We start from the raw sequence: 22,352 nt of genomic DNA, 5'->3' as shown, positions 1-22,352 counted from the left end.
TGACCAATTTGATAAAATATGAAAACATTGAAAGCTAAATTTGTTATTTTATCAATTAAACTTATGTATCATTGACCAATTTTTAGAATTTTTATTTTGATTTTATTAAAAAGAACTAAATTATTCAATATCAAATAAAAGAGATATTTTTACTACAACTCCAAATATATGATATTCGGACACAGGGAGTAATCTCATCTTAAGAAGCTGAAATGAAGTATGGATTAGCAGTTAAGAAAGACTAGGGACAGTTGGTGGCTCAAGATGACTCTCAAGCTTCAACTTACAAGACTTTTAACCCTAATCACATTTCTTAATTAAAAGAAAGAAATAATGACCCAATTTAATGATTGGTCGGACAAACAAATTGATAAAAATTCTCAAATCTAAACGTAATTTACATTTGATAAAAAAAGGAAAAAGAAAAGTGAAGAGATGATGTAAATGAGACGCACAAAGAAAAAGCAAAACCCATTTGGAAATAATAATTTTGTAATGCTTTTTACCCATCAAATCAAAAAAAGAAGACTCTCTTTGCAAAAGTAAATTACATTTATTTTTCTATGGTTTTTTAAAGTTTTAACTTCCCACTGGGTTTTTTTGGGGATTTCACCTTCAAATGCACGTGAAGCTATGCCCACCATACGATTTTGGGTCCATTTTTTTAAAAATAGTTTTGGTCACCAGAGACGATGTGGATGTATTGGAGAACTCAACCAATTTTGACTTGTCTTTGTTTTAAGCCTTGACAGCGATGCATGTTCTTTCCAACAACTAAGATGCATGCCCTCCTGTAATTATCGTTTTTATATAACCTTATAAGTTTTTGAGTTTTGATCCTCATGCATCCTCATTTCATACAATTTGGTATGTTAACAATAATTATAACTCCTTTTTAATCATCATTTTTATTTTATTTGCATTTTAGAATAGATTTGATACTTAAGATATCCATCCGCACCACCTTTAATCAAAGTTTGAGCCACACCTCCACACACTTTCATGTTTAACATCAATTTAATTTTGTTCTTTTTTTTAAAATTAAGGTATGAGAGATTAGGGAGAATGAACGTATCATTTTTTTATTAGGTTATTTAGGTAATAAATTTATTTTTTAAAAATAACATGATTTTGGTTAAAATGATAATTATATATTTTTTTAAAAATTATCAAAATATAATTAAAATAAAATAAAGTTGAGATTTGATTAATAAATAATATTAACTTAGTCAAATACTCAAATACTTAAATAATAATATAGATATTTATCATGGCAATTAAACTGTCTTCAAAGTGTTTATCTTCACTGCCTCTTAAAAGATTTCATGGTTCCTTTATCTCACATCATTAGACTATGCCAAATTCCATCTCTTGGGCCAAATTCAAAACAAAAAATAATATATCAAACCCTCAAAAGATTTCAAGATTTTTACATATTTGGTACATCTTAGATTTTTTATTTATTTTATACAGATACGATCCTGATTTAATGGAATCTCAATTCAAAATTTATTTTGATTTAAACCTCACCATGTATAGCTCATATCTAGATTTATTCTAATCCAAATAAGGATATACTTTGATTATTGTTCCATTCATGTGTACATTGAAATTTTGTAATTTCTTCAGGTTTGTTTTATATATTCATGAAGATTAATCTTTTCAAGTTTCATATTTTTTTTTCTTTTGAGTAAAATATCAAGGCTTCTTGTTATAACTCTTAAAGACAAGAAAATTAAATGAAGAGCCTTGATCAAAACAGAAAGGTGATTCAAAACACAATAGATAAAACCTATTCAGTTTTTCCTGATAACAAAATTTAGCACCAATTGCCTTTCTACAAAATTTCGTTCTTTTGATAGATTAATACGTCGCTGCAAACGAACTAGAATCAAACATCCACCGTCGGTCTCGTTCTACCAGGTCCGTCGCTTCTCCAGGTACGTTCTCTACCCAAAATTGAGGGCTTTCACAGTTGAAACCTATTTGTACAAGCTTATGAGCAACTGCATTTGATTCTTGATTTGTGTGCTAAAAAAATAGAATTGAAAATTAGGGCCTTCATTTTAATTTCCTCAATATAGGTCCCAATCTCAGATCTATCTCAGGTCCCTTTTTGGATCTTTACTACGATTGTTCTTGAATCCCCCTCCATTATCACCTCCCGGAAAACTCATTTCTATCGAAAAATTCAATGCTTGGAGACATGCTAAGGCTTCCGCCAAGAAAGCATCCGCCGCATGGTTGTTTACCACCACTCCACTGCCCATGACTAACCCTTGATTATCCCGAATTACAAACCCCAAACATGATTCACAATTTCAAAGTTCGTAGTTGTTTCTCTTTACAATGTTATCTCTAAAGTATAAATCTGAACTCTCTTTCTTAAATTACAATGTTGCATCCAAAAGCTAGCTTATAATACAATTAAACCTTATAATGTAATTAAAATGGTAATTAAGTTAAAAGAAAATACTGATTAGTGGAATAAAAGGAAGTAAAGTGATGGGGGATGAAGACGTCAAAGTCAAGTGATCTTAATAAAAAGCATTTTAAAATTACATTAGTACTTTGTTTTAAACAACGTAAGTTTGGATCGAGCTAGAAATGACAAGATAAGAGAAGAGAGCTCAAATTCTATCTAAATCGAAAAATCTTTAATTTTTCCATGAAAGATTTATTTACTGTTTTCTTTTAAGAAATGGATTATTAGTAGATAAAAGTTGAAAAGGCTAGGGCTTCAAATCAGTGGATAACTCCAAGGCAAGGCATGTCACATTTTTTGCCTTTGGCACCACTTCGAACATCTATCTGTTCATAATAATCCTCTTCACTGTTTTAAGTGATCTCTGATGTTTTCTTGTTATAAATCCGCCGTATGATTCCAAACATTAATCGATGTCCCACTTGTCCATTCTATGTATACTTGTATTCAAAGACAACAACATAAAAATTAAATTATGATTGAGATTCGAATCTTAAATTCACTCAACTTTATTTATTAATATTAAAAATAAATATATTTTCTTTACATTAAAGATTTATGGCTAAACTAATTAAATTATTGATTTTTAATTAATCAATTCAATAATCATGATTAAAACAAAGGTTGAATGACCAACAATATTATCAAATAAGCAATGCTTTTCTTCCTATTATACCTTCATTTAAGTTAGTTTTTGTGAAAATCTTTACCTAAATCTTACAATAAAGAATCATTCTCCAATGATATATAACTTTTGGGATGCAGACAGAAATGAAGGGCAGAAGAAGCTCATGTAAGAATCGAATATTTCACGATCAATTATGTAATAAATATTTGTACTACCAAAATCTTTTTATATATCGTATTAAGAAACGAATATGAGGAGAAAAAAAGGTAAGGAAAGGGTGATTATAAATTGTTATTTCATGTGTATGATTACTAAATTATGGGCTTAAGAACTAGGCTCAGTTGGTGGGCCGTTCTCAACCCTAGTTTACATGTGAGGTTGGTGAAAGGCACTGTCAACCTTTTATTGTCCTTTCCAACAACTCCCATAATATCTCCTCTCTCTCTCTCTTCCATATATTATTCATTTTATAATGTAGAGTAATTAATGCTACTGCTAATATTCTTGAAATTATGGCAGAGTCAAGGGGTGAAAAATAGTGAGATATAAACAGTAGTGTGATTGAGGAAGACTAGGAGAGGATTTGAAGAGTGAGTGGTCATTTAAGGTATAATCTATATTTGTAGCATGTAGAGTTCAATAAAAAGTAGAGCCCTGTCTTTATTAGACAAATTAAATAATGTGAGAAAATCTAAAAGAAAAAGTCACTGACTTTAATACATTATACAGTATACAGTATAAGCTCCCTTATAAATTCCTTATCAGTAACTCAATATAACCTCACAGTTCTTCTTCACTCTTTCACTCCTCACACTCTGTGTTCTTTCTTTTGTCCAAATCTTGTTCAAATTGTTGTTTCCTTTTGTATCTTTTCTGCTGCTAGTTGAGGTGGAAACTACAATGGGAAAGAAGCCAAGAATTGTGATAATTGGAGCTGGGATGGCTGGTCTTACTGCAGCTAACAAGCTCTATACTTCCACTGGCTCCGACCATTTGTTTGAGCTTGTTGTTGTTGAAGGTGGTGATAGAATTGGTGGCAGAATCAACACTTCGGAGTTTTGTGGTGACAGAATTGAGATGGGTGCTACTTGGATCCATGGTATAGGAGGCAGCCCGGTACATCAAATTGCTCGGGAAATCCATGCGCTTGAGTCTGATAAGCCATGGGAGTGTATGGATGGGTTCTCGGGTGAGCCAAAGACTATTGCTGAAGGTGGGTTCGAGCTAAATGCCTCCATCGTTGACCCCATATCCACCCTTTTCAAAAACCTGATGGATTTCGCTCAAGGGAAGCTGACTGAATACAGTGCAGGCAGCGGAGGAGATGCTTGTTACTACAATTTTGCAGCTAAAGCAGCCTTGAAAGATTGTACGAGCAATGGTGGCTTTGGTAACCAGAGTGTCGGTGCGTTTCTTAGACGAGGCCTTGGTGCTTACTGGGATTCTTGCAAGGACCGTGAGGAGCTGAACGGATATGGTAAATGGAGCAGAAAATTGCTTGAAGAAGCCGTTTTTGCTATGCATGAAAACACCCAGAGAACTTATACTTCTGCCGGTGATCTGTTCAATCTAGATTACGAGGCAGAAAGCGAGTACCGTATGTTTCCTGGTGAAGAAATCACCATTTCTAAAGGCTATTTGAGCATAATTGAACATCTTGCATCTGTTCTTCCTCCTGGCGTAATCCAATTAGGCCGCAAAGTCACAAGAATCGAATGGCAACCTGAGGGTCATAAATCAATACAAGTTCCAAATGGCTATGATTCCAGACCAGTGAAGATTGAGTTTTGTGATGGATCTTCTATGTTAGCAGATCATGTGATAGTCACAGTTTCATTAGGGGTCTTAAAATCTGGAACTGGTCAAGATTCGGGTATGTTCAATCCTCCCCTTCCTACTTTCAAGACAGAGGCTATATCAAGACTTGGATATGGAGTTGTTAACAAGCTGTTCCTTCAATGGAGTCCAAATGGTAATCGACCCGCCAATGATAAAGAGAAGTTCCCTTCCTTGCAAATTGTTTTCCATCCCCCAGAATCCGAGTTAAGGCATGAAAAGATCCCAGGGTGGATGAGGAGGACAGCTTCACTGTCTCCTATTTATAACAATTCAAGCGTCCTCCTATCCTGGTTTGCAGGTAAAGAAGCACTTGAGCTTGAAACACTTAGCGATGAAGAGATTATAAATGGAGTTTCAGCAACAGTATCTGGTTTATTACCAGTATCAAAACACCACAAGGAAGACAAGTATAATTCCCCTGAATTCTGCAATGGGAATGTGGAGAGCTGTGATGACAATGGAGTGAGATTTGGTAAGGTTTTGAAGAGCAAATGGGGCAGTGATCCATTATTCTTGGGATCTTACAGCTACGTGGCTGTTGGATCAAGCGGTGCTGATTTAGACACAATGGCTGAACCCTTACCAAAGCTTGGGAGCACTGACTCAGACCACCATCCACTTCAAATATTGTTTGCTGGGGAGGCTACACACAGAACCCACTATTCTACAACCCATGGAGCTTATTTCAGTGGTCTTAGGGAAGCCAATAGGCTTCTCAAACATTATCGTTGTGTTGGGGTTTAGACTTAGCAATTTAATTTATTTTTGAAATACTCTATTTTCCTAAATCCTTCTCATATTCTATCTATATAAAACCATCTTTGTTTTCTCTTTCTTTTAAGTAAAGCGAAGAGTGAATGAGAGCAAAAGAGAAAAAAAAAAAAGGGAGGGGGGTTAATGGGAAGATATAGATGGGGACATTTTTAGATGTATGGCATGAATTAAAGAAGCTTCTTTTCAATTTTCTATAGGTTTTCTCTTTGTTTTTGTGAGTGCCCCAGGGATTTCCTTTTCGTGTGTGTATATATATATATATATATAATCTTGCTTTGATACTCAAAGCAAAACGATTTTAAGATTGGCATTGTTGTTGTGTGATAGTTGGGAGTTAAAAGAACAAAAGAGAGAAAAAAAGCTTTGGATCCCCACCTCTCAGCTGATTGCTTTGGCTTTTGGTCACTGGACAGGATCCGCCAAACCCGGCTCTTTTCAGCTAGGAATCTCTCTTAAATAAGGCTTCTTTTCTGCCTTTCTCTCTATGTTATTAATATCCAAACAAAGGTTAATGCCATCAAATAAAGCTGTATTCAGGATTATAATTATGACCACTATATGAGCGATGTTATGGCGATCAGAAAGGGACAATGAATGACCTGGCTGTTGATGTAGTAATAATAGGACAGCTTCATTCATGCATCAAAACAGCGCAGTTCTGAATCTGAGTTGAAGTCCATCACCATTTTCTTACCAAAAAAAATATCCTAAAAAATCAGACAGAATCAAGAGATGCTTATTGCCATCTCATAGGTTTGGGGGTATTGGTGGGGGAGGGGAACCTATTCCATTCGGGTTTCATCTCATGGTACCAACTCCAGGCACACGTGACAGTGCAGACATACACAAAGGCAGTTAGCTCAGCCTCACTAACTAGACAGCACCAGTGGCCTACGGCCTACGGCCTACACCCTCTTTGTATCATAGACATAGAAAATGACAGTCCATGGACATACAATATCAGCTTAAAAAACACCACAGATTTTTCTGTCTGGGGCTATTTCTCTTCTCTTCTCCGTCCCGTTGATGCCCCTTGGGTCCACCACTCCCAAATTATTTGACCTCCATCTTGTGATGCACTTCACCTATATCTATATTTATACGGAGAATTGAATTGAAGAAGCCAAATCTGTAAACAAACAACAACAACAAAAGCAAATCTAGTGATGGCTTCTTTAGCTTTGGGGTTGATTGATATTTTAAGTTGAGTGAGAGCACCCAGAAAAACAGCAAGCACTGTATAGTCAAATCAGTAAAACTATTCATTGAGACTCCATTATTGTGGGTTATGAGAGATTTTGCCAGGCTCTCTCTCTCTCTCTCTCGCCCAAAGAAATAAAAAAACTTGGGAATGGCCCACTTGCTGTCTCTTTTTGCCTCTTGTGGGCTTCAATCACCCTTTGATCATTGTGCATATCACAGACCCCTCCTCTGTCAGCAAGTCCTTGTCTGGTTCATAAACAAACAAATGAGAATCTCCATTTCCCAACCCACCCACCAAACCCACTGCCCCATTTTAACCCATCTATCTCCCTACTAATATACTAATTACTTTAATAGGACCCCCTCTTCTTTTGCTTCCTACTCATCATTATCATCCCCCCTTTCTTCTTCATAATTCTCATGATCACCCCTCCCCCAGTTTCACAATTCTTTGCAATTATCAATTACTAAAGTTTCATATTTCTCTCACTTTGAATCCAATGCTTTCAACTTTTTTTTTCACTGTTAGATTGCGGCCCTCTCATGGAGAAAAAAAACCCATTATTTAAAGATTAATTAATTAATTTAACTTGTTGCTTCTTTTTTTTTGAGGTTGTCTTTTCGGATTTTCATGTTTCGTACTCGAGATTTTAGAATATATAAAAATTAGTTTTCCTTCATTTGAAAAGTCGGAAAAGGATAATATAAAACAGTAATATTATGTTATTTGTATTACTTTTAAATAACTTTATGTGATATCAATTTTTTTATTTAAAAAAATTAAATTTAAATAAAAAATTAAAATTTAAGATAAAATGACTGATGTGATATTATACTATTAAAAAGTAATGATATTTATATTTTATTCTATTTTTTTAAAATCTAATTAAAAATAAAAATATTTAAATTTAGAATATAATGATTGACATAAAATCATTAAAAAATAGACAATATCCGTTTCTCTTGAAAAGCTACTAAAGATATTATTGATCATAGCAATCATTTCAATGAAAACTGTCAAAATGAAACGTGGAGCCTAAAGATTGAACCGTGGTTGAACAAAAAAGCAATCATTTTTAACTAACCAGTGACCAATCCCAGCTTTGTAAGTTTTAACATAGCTAAACAACAACTCAATTCAATTTTAACTTCCTTTCTTGTTCCTTTTGTCGTTCTAACAAGTAATCTTCAGACATGACAGACCATAATATCCTCAAACAAGTTCAAAGTAAAAAAAAAAAAAAGTTTCCTTTTTTCTTGTGGTTTTAACATACCCAGGCTGATAAAAAATTTCAGAAAAATTTCAAGTCAGAATAAGCTTGGGAAAACCGTACGTACGATTCATTCCAGACATTGTCTCAATACTTTCTGGTTATTCCGTTTGAATGATGAATTGAATCACTTTGATGTTTGAAATTCCAGGACTCATCATTGTCCACTTCAAGACAATATAACTTTTTTTTTTTTTCTTTCTTGTGGATTAAGAGTCGCCAAATTTTTTATTTCTTTTTTTTAATCAAATGGAATCCTGTTTATTACTTGGAAAATCTTATATTATAATGACACAAAAAAGGAGGGAGCTGTGTACTTTATTCCTTCTCAAATGATAAACTTTTCTATCCTTAAGAGACCCAATGATCCTCCAAGTTGGATATTTGTCTGAATTAAGTAAGTTATCATGTTGGCATCTCAAACACAATTTTCACTTTATAAAGGTCTCCTTGTGATGATAACATAGCACAAAGCTTTTAACTTAAAAAAAAAAAAACAAATGACAACATGTCAAGAAATTTATGGGAAGAAGGAATCTAGAGAGCTACTTATAGGGATTATAGGCTTCTTTGGAGGGCTGTCCTTCGTTGCCATGCTCACAGAAAAAAAGAAAAGAATTCATTAGGGTTAGCTGATAATCAACTCGTTTTAGAGTGTGTGAAATGTTCCATTTTTAAGTTATGTTTTCACTGATCTTAACAAGTGTTCCAATACCCCCCACTGGATTGATTGTTGGGTTTTGTCTTTATAATGAGTGTATAGGGTCCAGCAATATTTTAAAACAGTGAGGTAACAACCGGTAGAAAACAAAATGTCCATGATTTTGAAGAGCCATTTTTTGCCGGTGTGGGACATTGCTGGTAATAATTTTCAGAAGGAAACACCCTCTGTGATAACAAGCATTGATCACGGTTGCTTTTATTTATTTATTTATTTTTTACTTGCTCAAAGTCAATGACACTACCATTGGACTTAAAATCCCCCCCCCCATGGTGAGAATGTGAGATTGACAGTGCATTTTTCTCTCTCTCTACTATATATATTGTGACTTTGCACGTAACATTTCAGATGAATGCGCACTAATTAACAGAAAGAACACAATTTATTTACCATCACCATTCCCTACATCTTAGAGACTATGTTTGGACAAGGGTGAATTAAAAGAAACCTTTACTATGCTCTCAAATTTGAAATTAAGGAAATTGGTCTTTCTAAAAAATCAAAGCAATTAATCACTACATTAATATTTTTATTGATATAGTGATAAATTTAGTCTTAAAAATTTATACATTTTGTCAATTTGATTCTAATTTATTGAATTTTTTAGAATTAAGGTCAAAAGGACAAAATATGTAGATATTAAAGGCTAAATTTATTACTATATCAATCAAAATTATTTACAATTGACAGAATACATTAACGTTATAATTAATTATTCTATTAAAATTAACAAAAATTAAATTATACTGAACTTTTAAATAGCTAATTTATTTAATTTCGAAATTAAAATATATATATATACGATTCGTTTTGATGTGTATAGATTTGTGTGAATAGTAGCAAGATCTCCTTGCCTAAACAGTAAAGTCCTATATATACTGAAGAGCAAACTAATATTCATAGTGCATAAATGAAAATTAATTTGTTTTTATGAAAAGATTTGATGCTCAATATTCACACCAATCATGAAGTATAACAGTCGGTTTTAAATAAGCGGAATATGAGCTTGTCAACTTTTGTAGATCAATTTAATAAATAAATAAATCTTGTATTTGTAACAAATAAAATCTATATGTATTGAAAAAAAAAACACATGCAATGTGTCCATATGTCACACAAAGACGTAAATTTATTAAAACCATATCCTAAAGTGATGTAATTCAAATCAAACTTGTCTATCTTCAGATTTAAGTTTTAATCCAAAATAGAAATTTGTTAAATCTTAATTTGTCCAGTACTTTCCCAAGTACAGCATGATCAGATTTGATGTCCCTTAATGACAATAAAGCATTAACATGAAGTGGAAAACCATGCCAAGTTTTATCTACATTAAGGTTTTAATTTTAGGCCAATTACATTCTTTTCTTCTAATTCTGTCATTATAGTATCAACTAATTAAAATTTTAGAATATTAACTGAAAACTTTAAAATTAAGTTTCTTTAATCTTTTTCTTAAGTAGGGTTTACCAATTAAAATTTTAAAAATTATTTAGAAAAGTAATATTTCTTAATACCAATACACTTGTTAGTAATGAATATGAAATTCATTTTTCATATATATTAAAACCCAAACTTGTTAAATTTTCGAAATATCTATAAGTATCCTTCAAATATCTCCCATAACCCCTCATCCATAACCTATGCATTTTTGAAACACCAAACATCAAACCCGTCGCATGCCTTCATAAATTTCATATTTTGAGTTTTTATTTACTTATTTATTTCTTGTCACTTATACTGGTTGGGAAGCAAACAATCTTAGCCTCTATCCAAGGTTATTTCTCGTTTTCCATCATACAAACCAATGTAATTATATAAGTATCAGTATCAATATTAATCTGTTTCAGTCTACTTGTTTAGACTTATCGATTTTTTTTTAAAAAATATTAATATACATAAATAGGGAAATAATTTTTAATTTTTAATATTATTTATGTACTAATTCATGCATAATGTTGGACAGGTTTAAAATTTTAATTGATGCGAGAAAAGAAATTGATTGTATGTGGAGGGATAAACTAATTATATTAGTTTAGACAATTCTTAATTGTTGATGAGATGCAGATGTGGATGAAGATTTGACAAGGATGAGATGAAGATAATGATGAGTTGTTTTTCTTTGATATTAAAAAAGAAAAAAAAAGGGTTTTGTAGTTAAAAGTTGAGTTTTTTTACTCTTTTTTTTTTAAAAAATATAATGGTGAGGTGAAGATAATGATGAGTTGATTTTAATTTATTTTCTGTAAAAAATAGAAAATTTTTATTTTTGTGTTTTAGTTTTAAATAAATTTAAATCTTATTTTCATAATTTTTAAATAATGATATAAGACACATGTGGTAATCTCTTACTTGCTATATATCTTCAACATATCAATGACACATAAAATCATCAAAATGTTATTTAGGAAAAAAAATTAAGTAGTAATTTAAAAAGAGATCCCAAATTTAAGGGCTAATTACGTAGTTAAGGCAAGTAACAATAATAGCATAGGTTATCTTATCAATCACCAGCGACGAGCTTTTCTTTCCATTTTTTAATCTGTACCCATCAAATCAACAAGATTTATTTGATTAGTTTACCCCTCTTTACACTTACTCAATGTGACCCACCACGCTAATTTTCTATCAAAAATAAACATAAGTACCTCAAGATATTTCCCCACTGATGTGACTACGGGCGGAGTTTACTCACACTAACACTCAAGTTTTTTATGGATTTATCCCAATCTCTTCAATGGCTTCCGACTAATTATAGATAAATTAAACTGTTCTTCTTGCCCCTATTGTAACAGAAATATTATCATCATATGCATGCATATATTCCACCATGCTATTTATGGCACAGTAGCTCCATTTAATTCTTTTAAACAGAAGAGATTTATCTTATATTAAATATTGAAAATTTTATCAGCAAATTCCACACTAAAAAAATAAAGGTAATTTTAAACTTGAAAGAAAACGTTGAAATATAAAAGAGAATAAACTTTAATGAATGTTGCCCAATAGCTAGCTTGGATAATGTGAAATCAAATGGGCCAATTCTAGTAACCCAATGCCCCTAACCCCATTTTTTATGGAGGTAGATAAGTTAAAGAAAATATTTATTTTAGATACGTCAATAGATAAGCTTACAGTGTACCAATAATATGAAAATTTAAAAATAATATTAACCGAAAATAAAAACAAAGAACGGTTACATATAGAGATAAAAATGGTATTAAAATTGGGGATGAAAAAAATAGCAGGCGGTGGCACCATTACTTATCTAGAGAAATGAGAGGGGATGGGGATGAGGACGCTGGGACCTAAATTTGGCATTAAGGAACAGTGACATGAAGGCCTTTAAGGGGCAATGGCCCCTTTGCCGATCATTGACAACAACCCATGGTTGGACATACCTTCCCTTAAACTGACACCAATTCATCCTCATCTTATATAATTTTTCATCGAGTCTCCATCCTTCACCTCCAACCAAATCTTATGAGATTGATTATCCCACCCGCCTACGTAGCCTCCTTCCTCATCATAGAAAAACACTGTCTACTAGTAATTAATAACGCAACAACGGAATAATTAATAATATTATCAAAGCAAGAAAAAATTAAATTGGTTTACCTTGAGAGCAATGCTATCATTTCTCCCAGACACCCCAGGACTTGGTTTACCTCTGCTCCAATCCTCAACATAAAAATGAACTATCCCACCACGCGGATCCAATTACAACAAGGCTCCAAGTTGAAGAGCAAAATTTATTCATCAACTTTTCTTATTTGCTGCACTTCAAAACATAAAAAAGAAAGGTCTTATTTGCTAATGAAAAATAAAGATTACTCGACAAAATGTTATTATCCACACGAGAGAGACTAATAAATGCCTTTATTACAGGCTTCTTATTATATTATGATTGAGTTAAGTATTTTAATTTAATTAATTTTAATTATAAATATATTTTAATTTAACTAATAAATGCCTTTATTACAGGCTTCTTATTATATTATGATTGAGTTAAGTATTTTAATTTAATTAATTTTAATTATAAATATATTATTATATTTTAATATAAAATTTAAAATTACATATCATTCCAATTAATTTTTATATATAATTTAAAATTTTATTGCACAGTCATTATTTTTATATATGTGATTTGCTTAGATTGATTTGACAACTATTAAGGATGAGATAGATCACCGAAAAAAATCATTGTCAACTTTATTCATGGACCGTCATTTAATTCATGGAAAGTCAGTAAATCTTAAAATTGTAAATAAATTTTAATCTAAGGTAAGATTTAATGTATAAAATTTAATTTAGAGTAATTATATATAAAATTATTTTACTGTGGTTTACATGTATAAATGAAATGTTAATTTTAATTCAGTCATATATATTTAAAAATAACAAATATATCAATTTATTTTTATATTAGATAAATTTAATTATTTGTATATACAATATATAAACATAATATGATGCTACACCGATAATTATGTTAATATTTTGTAAGAATTGGAGTAAATCCAAGTTTCATGTATAAAATTACACATTAAACAAAAATTCATTTATAGTTTTAAGACTTATTCCAATCAAACGACACTCTGAAACATTACTATTGAATTGTTGGATTGAATCTACAAATGGTTGGAATAAATAGCAATGAACTTCCTTCCTTAAGTATTTCGATGTTGTTTGAATTTTAGAGTTATCATTGATAAGAGGGCTTTACCTGAATACCACCCCGCCCGGTTATACCAAAAAAAAAATTGTTGACTTGAAGTTGTTCAACAATTTATATACAAAAAATTAGCAAAAACCAACATTTAATTCATTTACCTCAAAAACAATTGGACAAACTTCTTAATTATCATAACATGCACACGGTGGTTAAATTTTGATAAATTAAAGTAAAAAGATTAAAATTTCAATTTTCATAAAAGGGTTAATTTCATATACCAATTAAAAAGCAGTTGAAGTATTTGAGAGGTCTCTGTATTATAGAGATTGGATCAAATTAGTCTGTCTATCATTAAATGGAACAATTTAGTCCATATACTATTAAAAAGAATCAAATAAGTTCAAACTATAACATGGTTAACATTTATTACATAAAAAATATCTTGAAAATGATTTTTTTCCAATTGCAATTCAATTCTAAACAAAAGATTTCATTTACACAATCATTAAAATTTTAAAAATATTTATTCTGTAAATTTTTTTTTGAATTTAATTCTTAGAAAAATTAAATTAATCCTATCCATAGAGTAACCTACATTTACATTAAAAAAAACTCAAAATCTTGAATAATGGAGAGTAAGGATAGCTAATCCGTGTCTCGTGCATGTAGCTTTTTAGCAGCCATCTTTTTCGTTTGTGTTGTTCCTTTCCTGGCTCAGCCTTTTCAATTATTTTTTTCACCTCCTCCTTTTTCATGGCCAATGGTATACGTTCAGAATTTTTTATTATCAGCCTACCCACACAGTGAATAGTAGCATTTTGTTAGTGTAAATTCAGCGATGTGAAAGCACTTCCAAACAGAGTTGTTAAAATTTTCAAACATGAAAAATCTAATTTATGAAAGGAATAAAAATTAAAACGTTGTTTAAAGTCAATTAATATATAATTTACAGAAATTAAAATATTGTATTAAATATAGTTGAAGAATGTGGAGAATTAAATACTAGAACATGTCTCTAGAAAAGAAAACAAAACCAAAATGACTTTTGACAGGGAAGAAGGATTGCAATTGTTTGCAGAAATTTCTTATAATTTGATTTAGTTAAAATTAAAACGTTAAAACATATTTTTAGAGAAGAAAACAGAAAAATGGACCGAATAACCAAAATAAAATTTGATAGGGAATAAAAATTGCAGTTGTTTGCAGAAATTCATTTTAATTTAATTTAGTTGGTTGTAATCGTTTTGTTTGTTTTTCTATATATATACATTCTAGCTGACATCTGTATTCTTTAGTTTTCATTTTTAATTAGGTGAGACTTAACTCACAGTTGTATAGTTACAGACAAATGTCAGCCGTCAGATTATTATAATAATTGTAATTATTATTTTAAATTTAAGATATTTAATAAATAATTTAATACGCTTATAACGTTCTAAAACTCTAAAGTATTAAAATTTTAAACTCTAAAATCATAAATGATAATCACAAGAACTCTAAACCCATGGTTGAGGACAGTCCATAAGTTTACGGACTATGACCTTAAAAATTCCCTTTTTAATTCACCAGATAAAATATTACTATATATATATTTTGGCGAAATATTACTGTATATAAAAAATCTTAAAATTTACTTATATTATATATATGCTTTTTCTCTTTTTTGTCCTCTAAAATAATATCTACCCAACTACGGATATCTTAACGGTTCTTTGCTATATGCAACGATAAAAACATGAGGCAGCCAGTAAGTATAGTAAAAGAAATATATATATATGTGTGTGTGTGAATGCATGTAGCATGATGGTAAAGATGTGGGGTGCTGCATTTGTCTCTTGCCTGGTTAAAGCATTCAATGTTTTTTGGCAAGACTAAGGAGGTGACATACATATATGTATGAGAACGAGATATACTTTGTATATACCTATTACCCTAATTAGAAATATATACATTCTGTATATATTTATATGTATGAGGATACATGCTGATTGACTATCTGTCTGCTTCTTATTATGAACAGAGAAGAAAAAAAAAATTATCTGTCTTCTTATTAGCTAGCTCTTGATGCTGTTTTCTTTCTTTTCTTGTAAGAAACTATATATAAATGGTAAAGTGAAGCAAATCAGTCTATAAATCTGCGGTTTGATAATTTCATCAAGTTGACATGTTGAAGCTAATAAAATTTGGTGCTTAAATCACCAGATTAATTTCAATCATAAATTATAAGTGGTACTTAACTTTGAAAAAAAGACAAGTGTGTGGAGATGAGAAATTTCGATAAGTGTATGATTAATATGTGTGGCTACAATGAAATCAAGTCTATCTTTTGGTTTTGGAATTATTACAAGTGGGGTTAAATCTGCAGATAGGGTTCCTTTTCTTTTTGAATAAGATGGAGCATTACAATTGCATAGCATTCAAGATCAAGACTTCACATTTTGCTTTGTACCCTTTTTAACTTGTTCATTTGGGTATCATATTGTATATGAAGGCACGTGAACCTCTTATTTCCCCTTTATAAGTGAATTACCACTCGATGGTGTAGGCCCTCTTTTGCCTCTTTTTATTTTTTTTAATGATTAATAATATTATTATTAATCTCTATCATTCATCACCGATCCGATCTCTTCCTTCCTTATTATCTAAAACATAGATCCTCCACCTTTAGTGGACGAAGCCAACACCGTCGCTTCGATTGCTCCATCTTTCCCCATGACTTCTAGTAATTGTTATTCATCTATTTATCCTTTTCCTATTGACCTAAACGAAGATGATCAACACCAACACCACCAGCTTTTCAACTTAATATCTCAACCTTCTTCTTCTTCTTCTTCATCATCTTCTTCTTCGTCGCCTTCTACTTCACTTACTTGTCCTTTTTCCTTCAGCCCAACTGTTCAACACCAGCAAGCAGCTTTCTATCAGAGCCTACCCCAGCAGTTCCATGATGATCAACAAGATCAGGTATATATATAATCACCACTTCATGTTATCTTTCTTTTATAACCTAGGGTTTTCTTTGAGTGACTTTTTAGGGGAAATAATTATTGATTACTTGCATATATATATGTATATGATATACAGGAAAAAATACATATTCCACAAGATGGACCATTGAGGAGTGACTGTGAGCTCAGGTTATCTATATGGAAAAAGGAAGAAAGGGTTGAAACTCATCATCAAAGTCATGATTCTGCTAAGTGGATGCCTTCAAAGATGAGGATGATGAGGAAGATGATGAGCTCCGATCACACCGATTTATCAAATAGCCCTACACCGAAATCCGAAGATCACCAGGAGCAGAAACAACCATCATCTTCTCCAGACAACAACAACAGCACAATTAGGGTTTGTGCTGATTGCAACACTACTAAGACTCCTCTCTGGAGGAGTGGACCCCGGGGCCCCAAGGTACTTAAATTTCCAGTCTTCTTCTTCTTTTTAATCCAAACCCTTGCCCTAAAGTCAAACGTAAAGAGCATAAAGGCAATTGCCACTCAATTTCTTTTAAAGATATTTCATTGATCTTTTTTACTTTGGTCTATCTGGCTGCAGTCCCTTTGCAACGCCTGTGGAATTCGTCAAAGAAAAGCAAGAAGGGCTGCAGCGGTGGCGGCGGCGGCGGCAAGCAGCGTTGTTGCAGCTGAGACACCGCCAAGTATGAGAAGTGAGGTTCAACTTAAGGCGAAGAGATCAAGCAACAATGGTGTTCCACATTTGAAGAACAAAAAATGCAAACATAATTCTCAATCTCAAAGTAGAAAGAAGCTGTGTTTCGAAGATTTAAGGATAATATTGAGCAAGAATTCAGCTTTTCATGGAGTTTTTCCTCAGGACGAGAAAGAAGCCGCGATCCTACTCATGGCCTTATCGTATGGTCTTGTTCATGGTTGAAAATTCTCCCCACCACCTTAGCCTTATATATTGTTGTTTTCTAGGTTTAAATAATTAGTGTTGGGAGTGTAGTAGCTAACTAAGGTCATAAACGTTTGAAACTAGAATTGTCATTGAGTGTGAAGAAAAAGTAATTTGTTAAAATAAAGAAAAAGAGATTTGAAATGCAAAATGCATGTAGAACTTTAGAGCTTTGATTATCAGGTGAATTTGAACAGGTTGGTAACCATAATTATGGAGCTCTTGTTCTTCTACGTCTTATTCTATATATATTATGTCGTGAACTTAATAAAATTCTATGCTTTGATTTGTCTCTTGTTCATTTTCTCATATATGGATTAGGGTTTATTAATATTATTAATGGTATTTTGTTTGAAAACGCCGCCTATTGGAGTCACGTGAACAACAGTGTTTCACCGCTGACATTTTCTTTTCTTTGTATTTGAATCTATCATGTTTTATACGTCATAACATATGAAATTACTTTTTCATTTTCAGTGGGTATTTCAGCATTTTAAAATCCTAGGGTTTTCAGTAGAAGTAATTAGCAACTGTTGGTTTTTAAATTTTATGATGGTGATGAATCAAAGGGTAGCTAGGGTTTACAGCTTTCTCTTTCTTTTTCCTTTTTTTTTTTTCTGAAAGTCGCCTAGAAGAATGTAATTTTGTCTTTGACAGTGTCTTTTATTCATGTCTGATTACAAATAGTATCATTTCATAGATAGCTTGTAAGTGTAGTACCACGACAACAATAATAAATGACTGCATTTGTCCCCAAGATGGTAGATTTTGATTGTTGATATGCTTTTATATGAAATATATTTGATAAATATTCCGCAACTGGTATAACTTTAGTTGTGATATTAAAAAACTTATGGGGATATATATAACAGTAGCAAAGGACAAAGATTTTATTACAAGATTTAAAAAATATTAATTTGTAGGACACTCTTGTAAGTAGTAGCTACTTAAGTTGTTTCAATGTCCATCACCTAAGATTTGTTTTTTTTGGTAATAGGAAGCGAATGTAATGACAACAAATTTGTTAGAAAGTAAAAATCATGAAATTAAGATTAGTCTCCTATAATAAGATTAAAGTTTTTTTATATATTTGTATCTTATATAATTTCTGCTTACAAGTTACAAGTTTAGTCATCTAATTAATTAATATTCAACATTATTTAGCTAATAACCAAAAGTAGATTATTCAACATTATTCAGCTAATTCCCTAAAAAACAATTATTCAGTTAATAAGGTTTTGATTTTGTTATTAAAATTGAAATTTTAAGTGTGAGTATTTAGGTTTAAATTTCACTATTCAGTCAATCATAAATAAACTTAAATTTCGCAACATGTGTTTTTATTTAGAATTATTTAAAATAAATTTTATATATAATTATATTTGCATTCATCTTATAAAAAGAAGACATTGTATAATTTATTTGTTTTATATGTTTGAATTTGAGGTTTATTATACACAATAAATTTCAGGGTGAATTTAGATTTTAACTCTCTTTATACAATATTTAATTCTACTCATAATTCCTTCTCAATTTTTAAAATGAAATAAAAAGATGTTTATACGTATTCAAACTCATGTCTTTCTCGTTGTTGCAATTATAATGTTGTAAATTAAGTTAAGGTTCAAGTAACTATATTTAAACTTTTTTTTAGTAGTGACTAGTTCTGTAACATCCCGAAATAAGGCCTAAATCGAATAATGGTTGCGAAACCACGAATCCGAGGTCAAAAAAATTTATTCCGATTAAGTTTTAAGGTTTATTCATTGATTGAATAATTGTGTGAAAATTTCGTGAAGAAATTTTATGTATAAGTGTCTAATTTGATAATTAGAACTAAATTGTAAAATTAGCAAAATGTGTGTTCTAGATAATAAAGGAGATTTAATTAAAATGGGTTCTTAAAGTGGAGGTCATTATTTAGTAATTAGACCATTATATTTAAGTTTGGACAAAAATGGGAAAGAATAGGACAAATTTGAAAGAAAAGCCTTTAAGGGCATTTTGGTCATTTAGTAATTAAAAGAATTAAAAAGGGAAAATAAAGCCAAAATTGGTCCATCTTCTTCATGGAGGCTGAATATAGCATGGGGGAAGCCATGGTTAGGGTTTCCAAGCTTTCCAAGCTTAATAGTAAGTCCGTTCTAGCCTTATTTTTAATGTTCTTTATGTTTTTGGAGTCCCGGTAACTTGACTTAGTTTATTCTAGCAATAATTCTTGCTAGGGGTTCATATTTGGAAAAATACCCATAGGTTAAATGTGTTTATTTTGATGTTTTATGGTAGAATATGAAGCTTGAAATTATGTAAAACAACTTTTGCTAAGCGATTTTAAGTGAAAACGAGTAAAATGACATAATCGATAAAAATACCTGATGTTCATAAGTACATGATAGAGTGGAAATTTGATGTTTCTATAAAAGGAAAAAATGTTTAGCGTGTCATAAAACATAGTAAAAATGGATAAATTTTAATTTCGGAGCCTAGGGGCAAAATCGTAATTCTGTAAAGGTTTAGGGGCAAAATTGTAATTTTTCCAAAGTTTGAGTTAGGGAATGTTTTGAATAGTACATTAATTAAATAAGTGAAATATGATTTAGATCCCGAAAAGTGAGATTTGGACCTAGAACGAGAGAAAAATCGAAAATCGAAAATCGAAAATCGGAAAAGTTGGTAAAATGGTTGTTATGGTATCAAGGTAAGTTCATATGTTTAATAAGCATTTAGTTATGCATATTTGAATGATAAATTGATATTTTGGCCATAAATACTTTAGTATTGAGTTTCAGAAATAATGATTAATGTTCGATAATAATTCGATATTGGAAAGAGAACTTGCATAATTTATATGTAAGACCATATTTTGTATTATGGCTCTGTATGATAAAAAGAAAGTATTGACTAGCATAGTTTGATGAGAATAAGTTAAGTTGATGATATGATGAGATTGAGAATGTAAGTATGTAAGTTGAGTAGCATTTTATTATTATGCAATTATTGTTATTAGTATTGTTATTATTGAGTTATGCGACTAACCTTGAGAATTTGAGCAAGTATGTTTCAGCTATGACTTGACAAGGCATTGATATCTCAAAGTCCATGGTTGTACCATGGCAATTAAGGAAGAATTGACGAAAAAGTCCATGTTCATAACATGGCATTTAAGGAGGAATTGACGGTTAAGGATACCATATAAGACCATGTCAAGACATGGCATTGGTAAGGCAAGGATCCCGTGTAAGACCATGTCAAGACATGGCATCAGCATTGATTAAGGACTCCATGTAAGACCACATCAAGATGTGGCATTGGCACTAAGACAAGGATACCATGTAAGACCATGTCAAGACATGGCATTGAGGAGTTACTATAAGGCGAAGGTCCCATGTAAGACCATGCCAAGGCATGGCATTGGTGAGTTCATAAGGCAAGGATACCACGTAAGACCATGTCAAGACATGACATTGGAAAGTTCAAAAAGGAAAAGGTTCCCGAGTAATCCAAAGAGTAAGTCAAAGAAACGACAAGGTGAGAACATGAAGAAAGAGTACAGGTATGCATTTAAGGCTTATTTAATATTGATATTGTAAGTAATTGAGATTATCAAGTATTAAGTAAGTGATGAGTTTTTAGTTATGCTTGTGACACTTTATGACACGATTGGTAATATGCCTATATTATGAAAGAGTACTCATGTGTTAAGTGAGATGTTGCAGGTATGTAAATAAGCTATTAAGTAAGGTGCCTTTTGTATTCTGAACCTTTGGTAAGGTTACTGATGAGTAAGATGGGAAAGTAAGAACTAAACATTATTTAAGCAAATTATGACAGCATAGTAGTAAGCTAAATTGATTGCTAATGCTTATTATTTTACATGTGAACTTACTAAGTGTGACAGCCCGATTTTTACCCTAGTCGGAACGGTGGTTTCGGGACCACGAATCCGAGTAAAAAAAGTTATTATTTATTTATTATTTATCTATGTTTTGAATGCATGAATTTGTTTGGCGTGAAATTTTATTTTAAAATTTGCATCATTTGAATGCCGATTTATTGAATAGGGTCTAAATGCATAATATTAAAACTTAATGAGTTATTTGGTGATAACCAAATTATGAGGACTATTATTAGTGGAGGGATTTCATAGGAAATTTTGCCATTTCCAAGTGTAGTGGACGGCACTTGTTATTGTTATTAGTTTTATATAATGAATATATGCATTTTACCCTATTAGTATTATTATATTATATGAAATGAAAGTAATAAAAATAAAAGAAAAGGAATAAAATAAAACCACTTGCCTTGTTCTTGTCGAAATAAAAAGAAGAAGAAAATAGAAAAGAAACAAGACATTCGGCCTTCCTTGATTCAAAATTTAGGTATGTGTTTAGCTTTAATTTGAAATTGGTTGCATTTTTGAGATGTTAGTTGTCTTTTGATCATAACCCATGAATTTATTTTCCTAATTGTTGAACATTGAATGTTCGGTCATGAGGTTGATATGAAGAAATGCTTTAGTTCTTTGTTGAATGTGTTAGAAAATAAGAGTTGGTGTTTGATTATTGAGGTTTAAATTTAGATGTTAGGTGATTTTGTGTTTATGGTATGAAAATGAAATAAATTGTTAAATGGGAAGTTAATTGCGAAATGAAGATATGTAAGGATTCATATAGGCATATGGAGCATTCGATTATGGTACATTGAAATAAAGAATTGATGTATTTTAATTATTAAATACTTTGGACTATTTAGCAAATGTTGAATACCATGAGGAGCGAATAAGTAAACTTATTAATTATGCATTAAGAATTGATTTGTTTATAAATTAAATTGAATGAGTT

General features: G+C 31.2%; 2 protein-coding genes across 2 annotated transcripts; both read left to right on the top strand.

The window, feature by feature from the left end:
• Window positions 1-1,715: 1,715 nt before the first annotated feature.
• LOC107937735 (probable polyamine oxidase 5) lies at window positions 1,716-5,918 on the top strand. The gene is made up of 2 exons (XM_016870695.2): window positions 1,716-1,940; window positions 3,997-5,918. Exon 2 carries the CDS (start codon window positions 4,014-4,016, stop codon window positions 5,694-5,696), a length of 1,683 nt encoding a protein of 560 aa, XP_016726184.1. The 5' UTR covers window positions 1,716-1,940; window positions 3,997-4,013; the 3' UTR covers window positions 5,697-5,918.
• A 10,068-nt stretch (window positions 5,919-15,986) lies between these two features.
• LOC107937710 (GATA transcription factor 21) lies at window positions 15,987-17,799 on the top strand. The gene is made up of 3 exons (XM_016870665.2): window positions 15,987-16,560; window positions 16,681-17,007; window positions 17,152-17,799. The coding sequence occupies exons 1-3, from the start codon at window positions 16,309-16,311 to the stop codon at window positions 17,488-17,490; spliced, it is 918 nt and encodes a 305-aa protein (XP_016726154.2). The 5' UTR covers window positions 15,987-16,308; the 3' UTR covers window positions 17,491-17,799.
• The last annotated feature ends 4,553 nt before the right edge of the window (window positions 17,800-22,352 follow it).

This window comes from Gossypium hirsutum, chromosome A05, assembly GCF_007990345.1.
Source record: "Gossypium hirsutum isolate 1008001.06 chromosome A05, Gossypium_hirsutum_v2.1, whole genome shotgun sequence".
Lineage (NCBI taxonomy): Eukaryota > Viridiplantae > Streptophyta > Magnoliopsida > Malvales > Malvaceae > Gossypium > Gossypium hirsutum.
This window is presented reverse-complemented; position numbering and strand designations above follow the sequence as displayed.

Coding starts and splice junctions, on each gene's coding strand:
- LOC107937710 (XM_016870665.2), top strand. CDS start 16,309: ATGACTTCTAGTAATTGTTATTCATCTATTTATCCTTTTCCTATTGAC. Junction 16,561..16,680: donor ATGATGATCAACAAGATCAG/GTATATATATAA, acceptor TATGATATACAG/GAAAAAATACATATTCCACA. Junction 17,008..17,151: donor GTGGACCCCGGGGCCCCAAG/GTACTTAAATTT, acceptor ATCTGGCTGCAG/TCCCTTTGCAACGCCTGTGG.
- LOC107937735 (XM_016870695.2), top strand. CDS start 4,014: ATGGGAAAGAAGCCAAGAATTGTGATAATTGGAGCTGGGATGGCTGGT.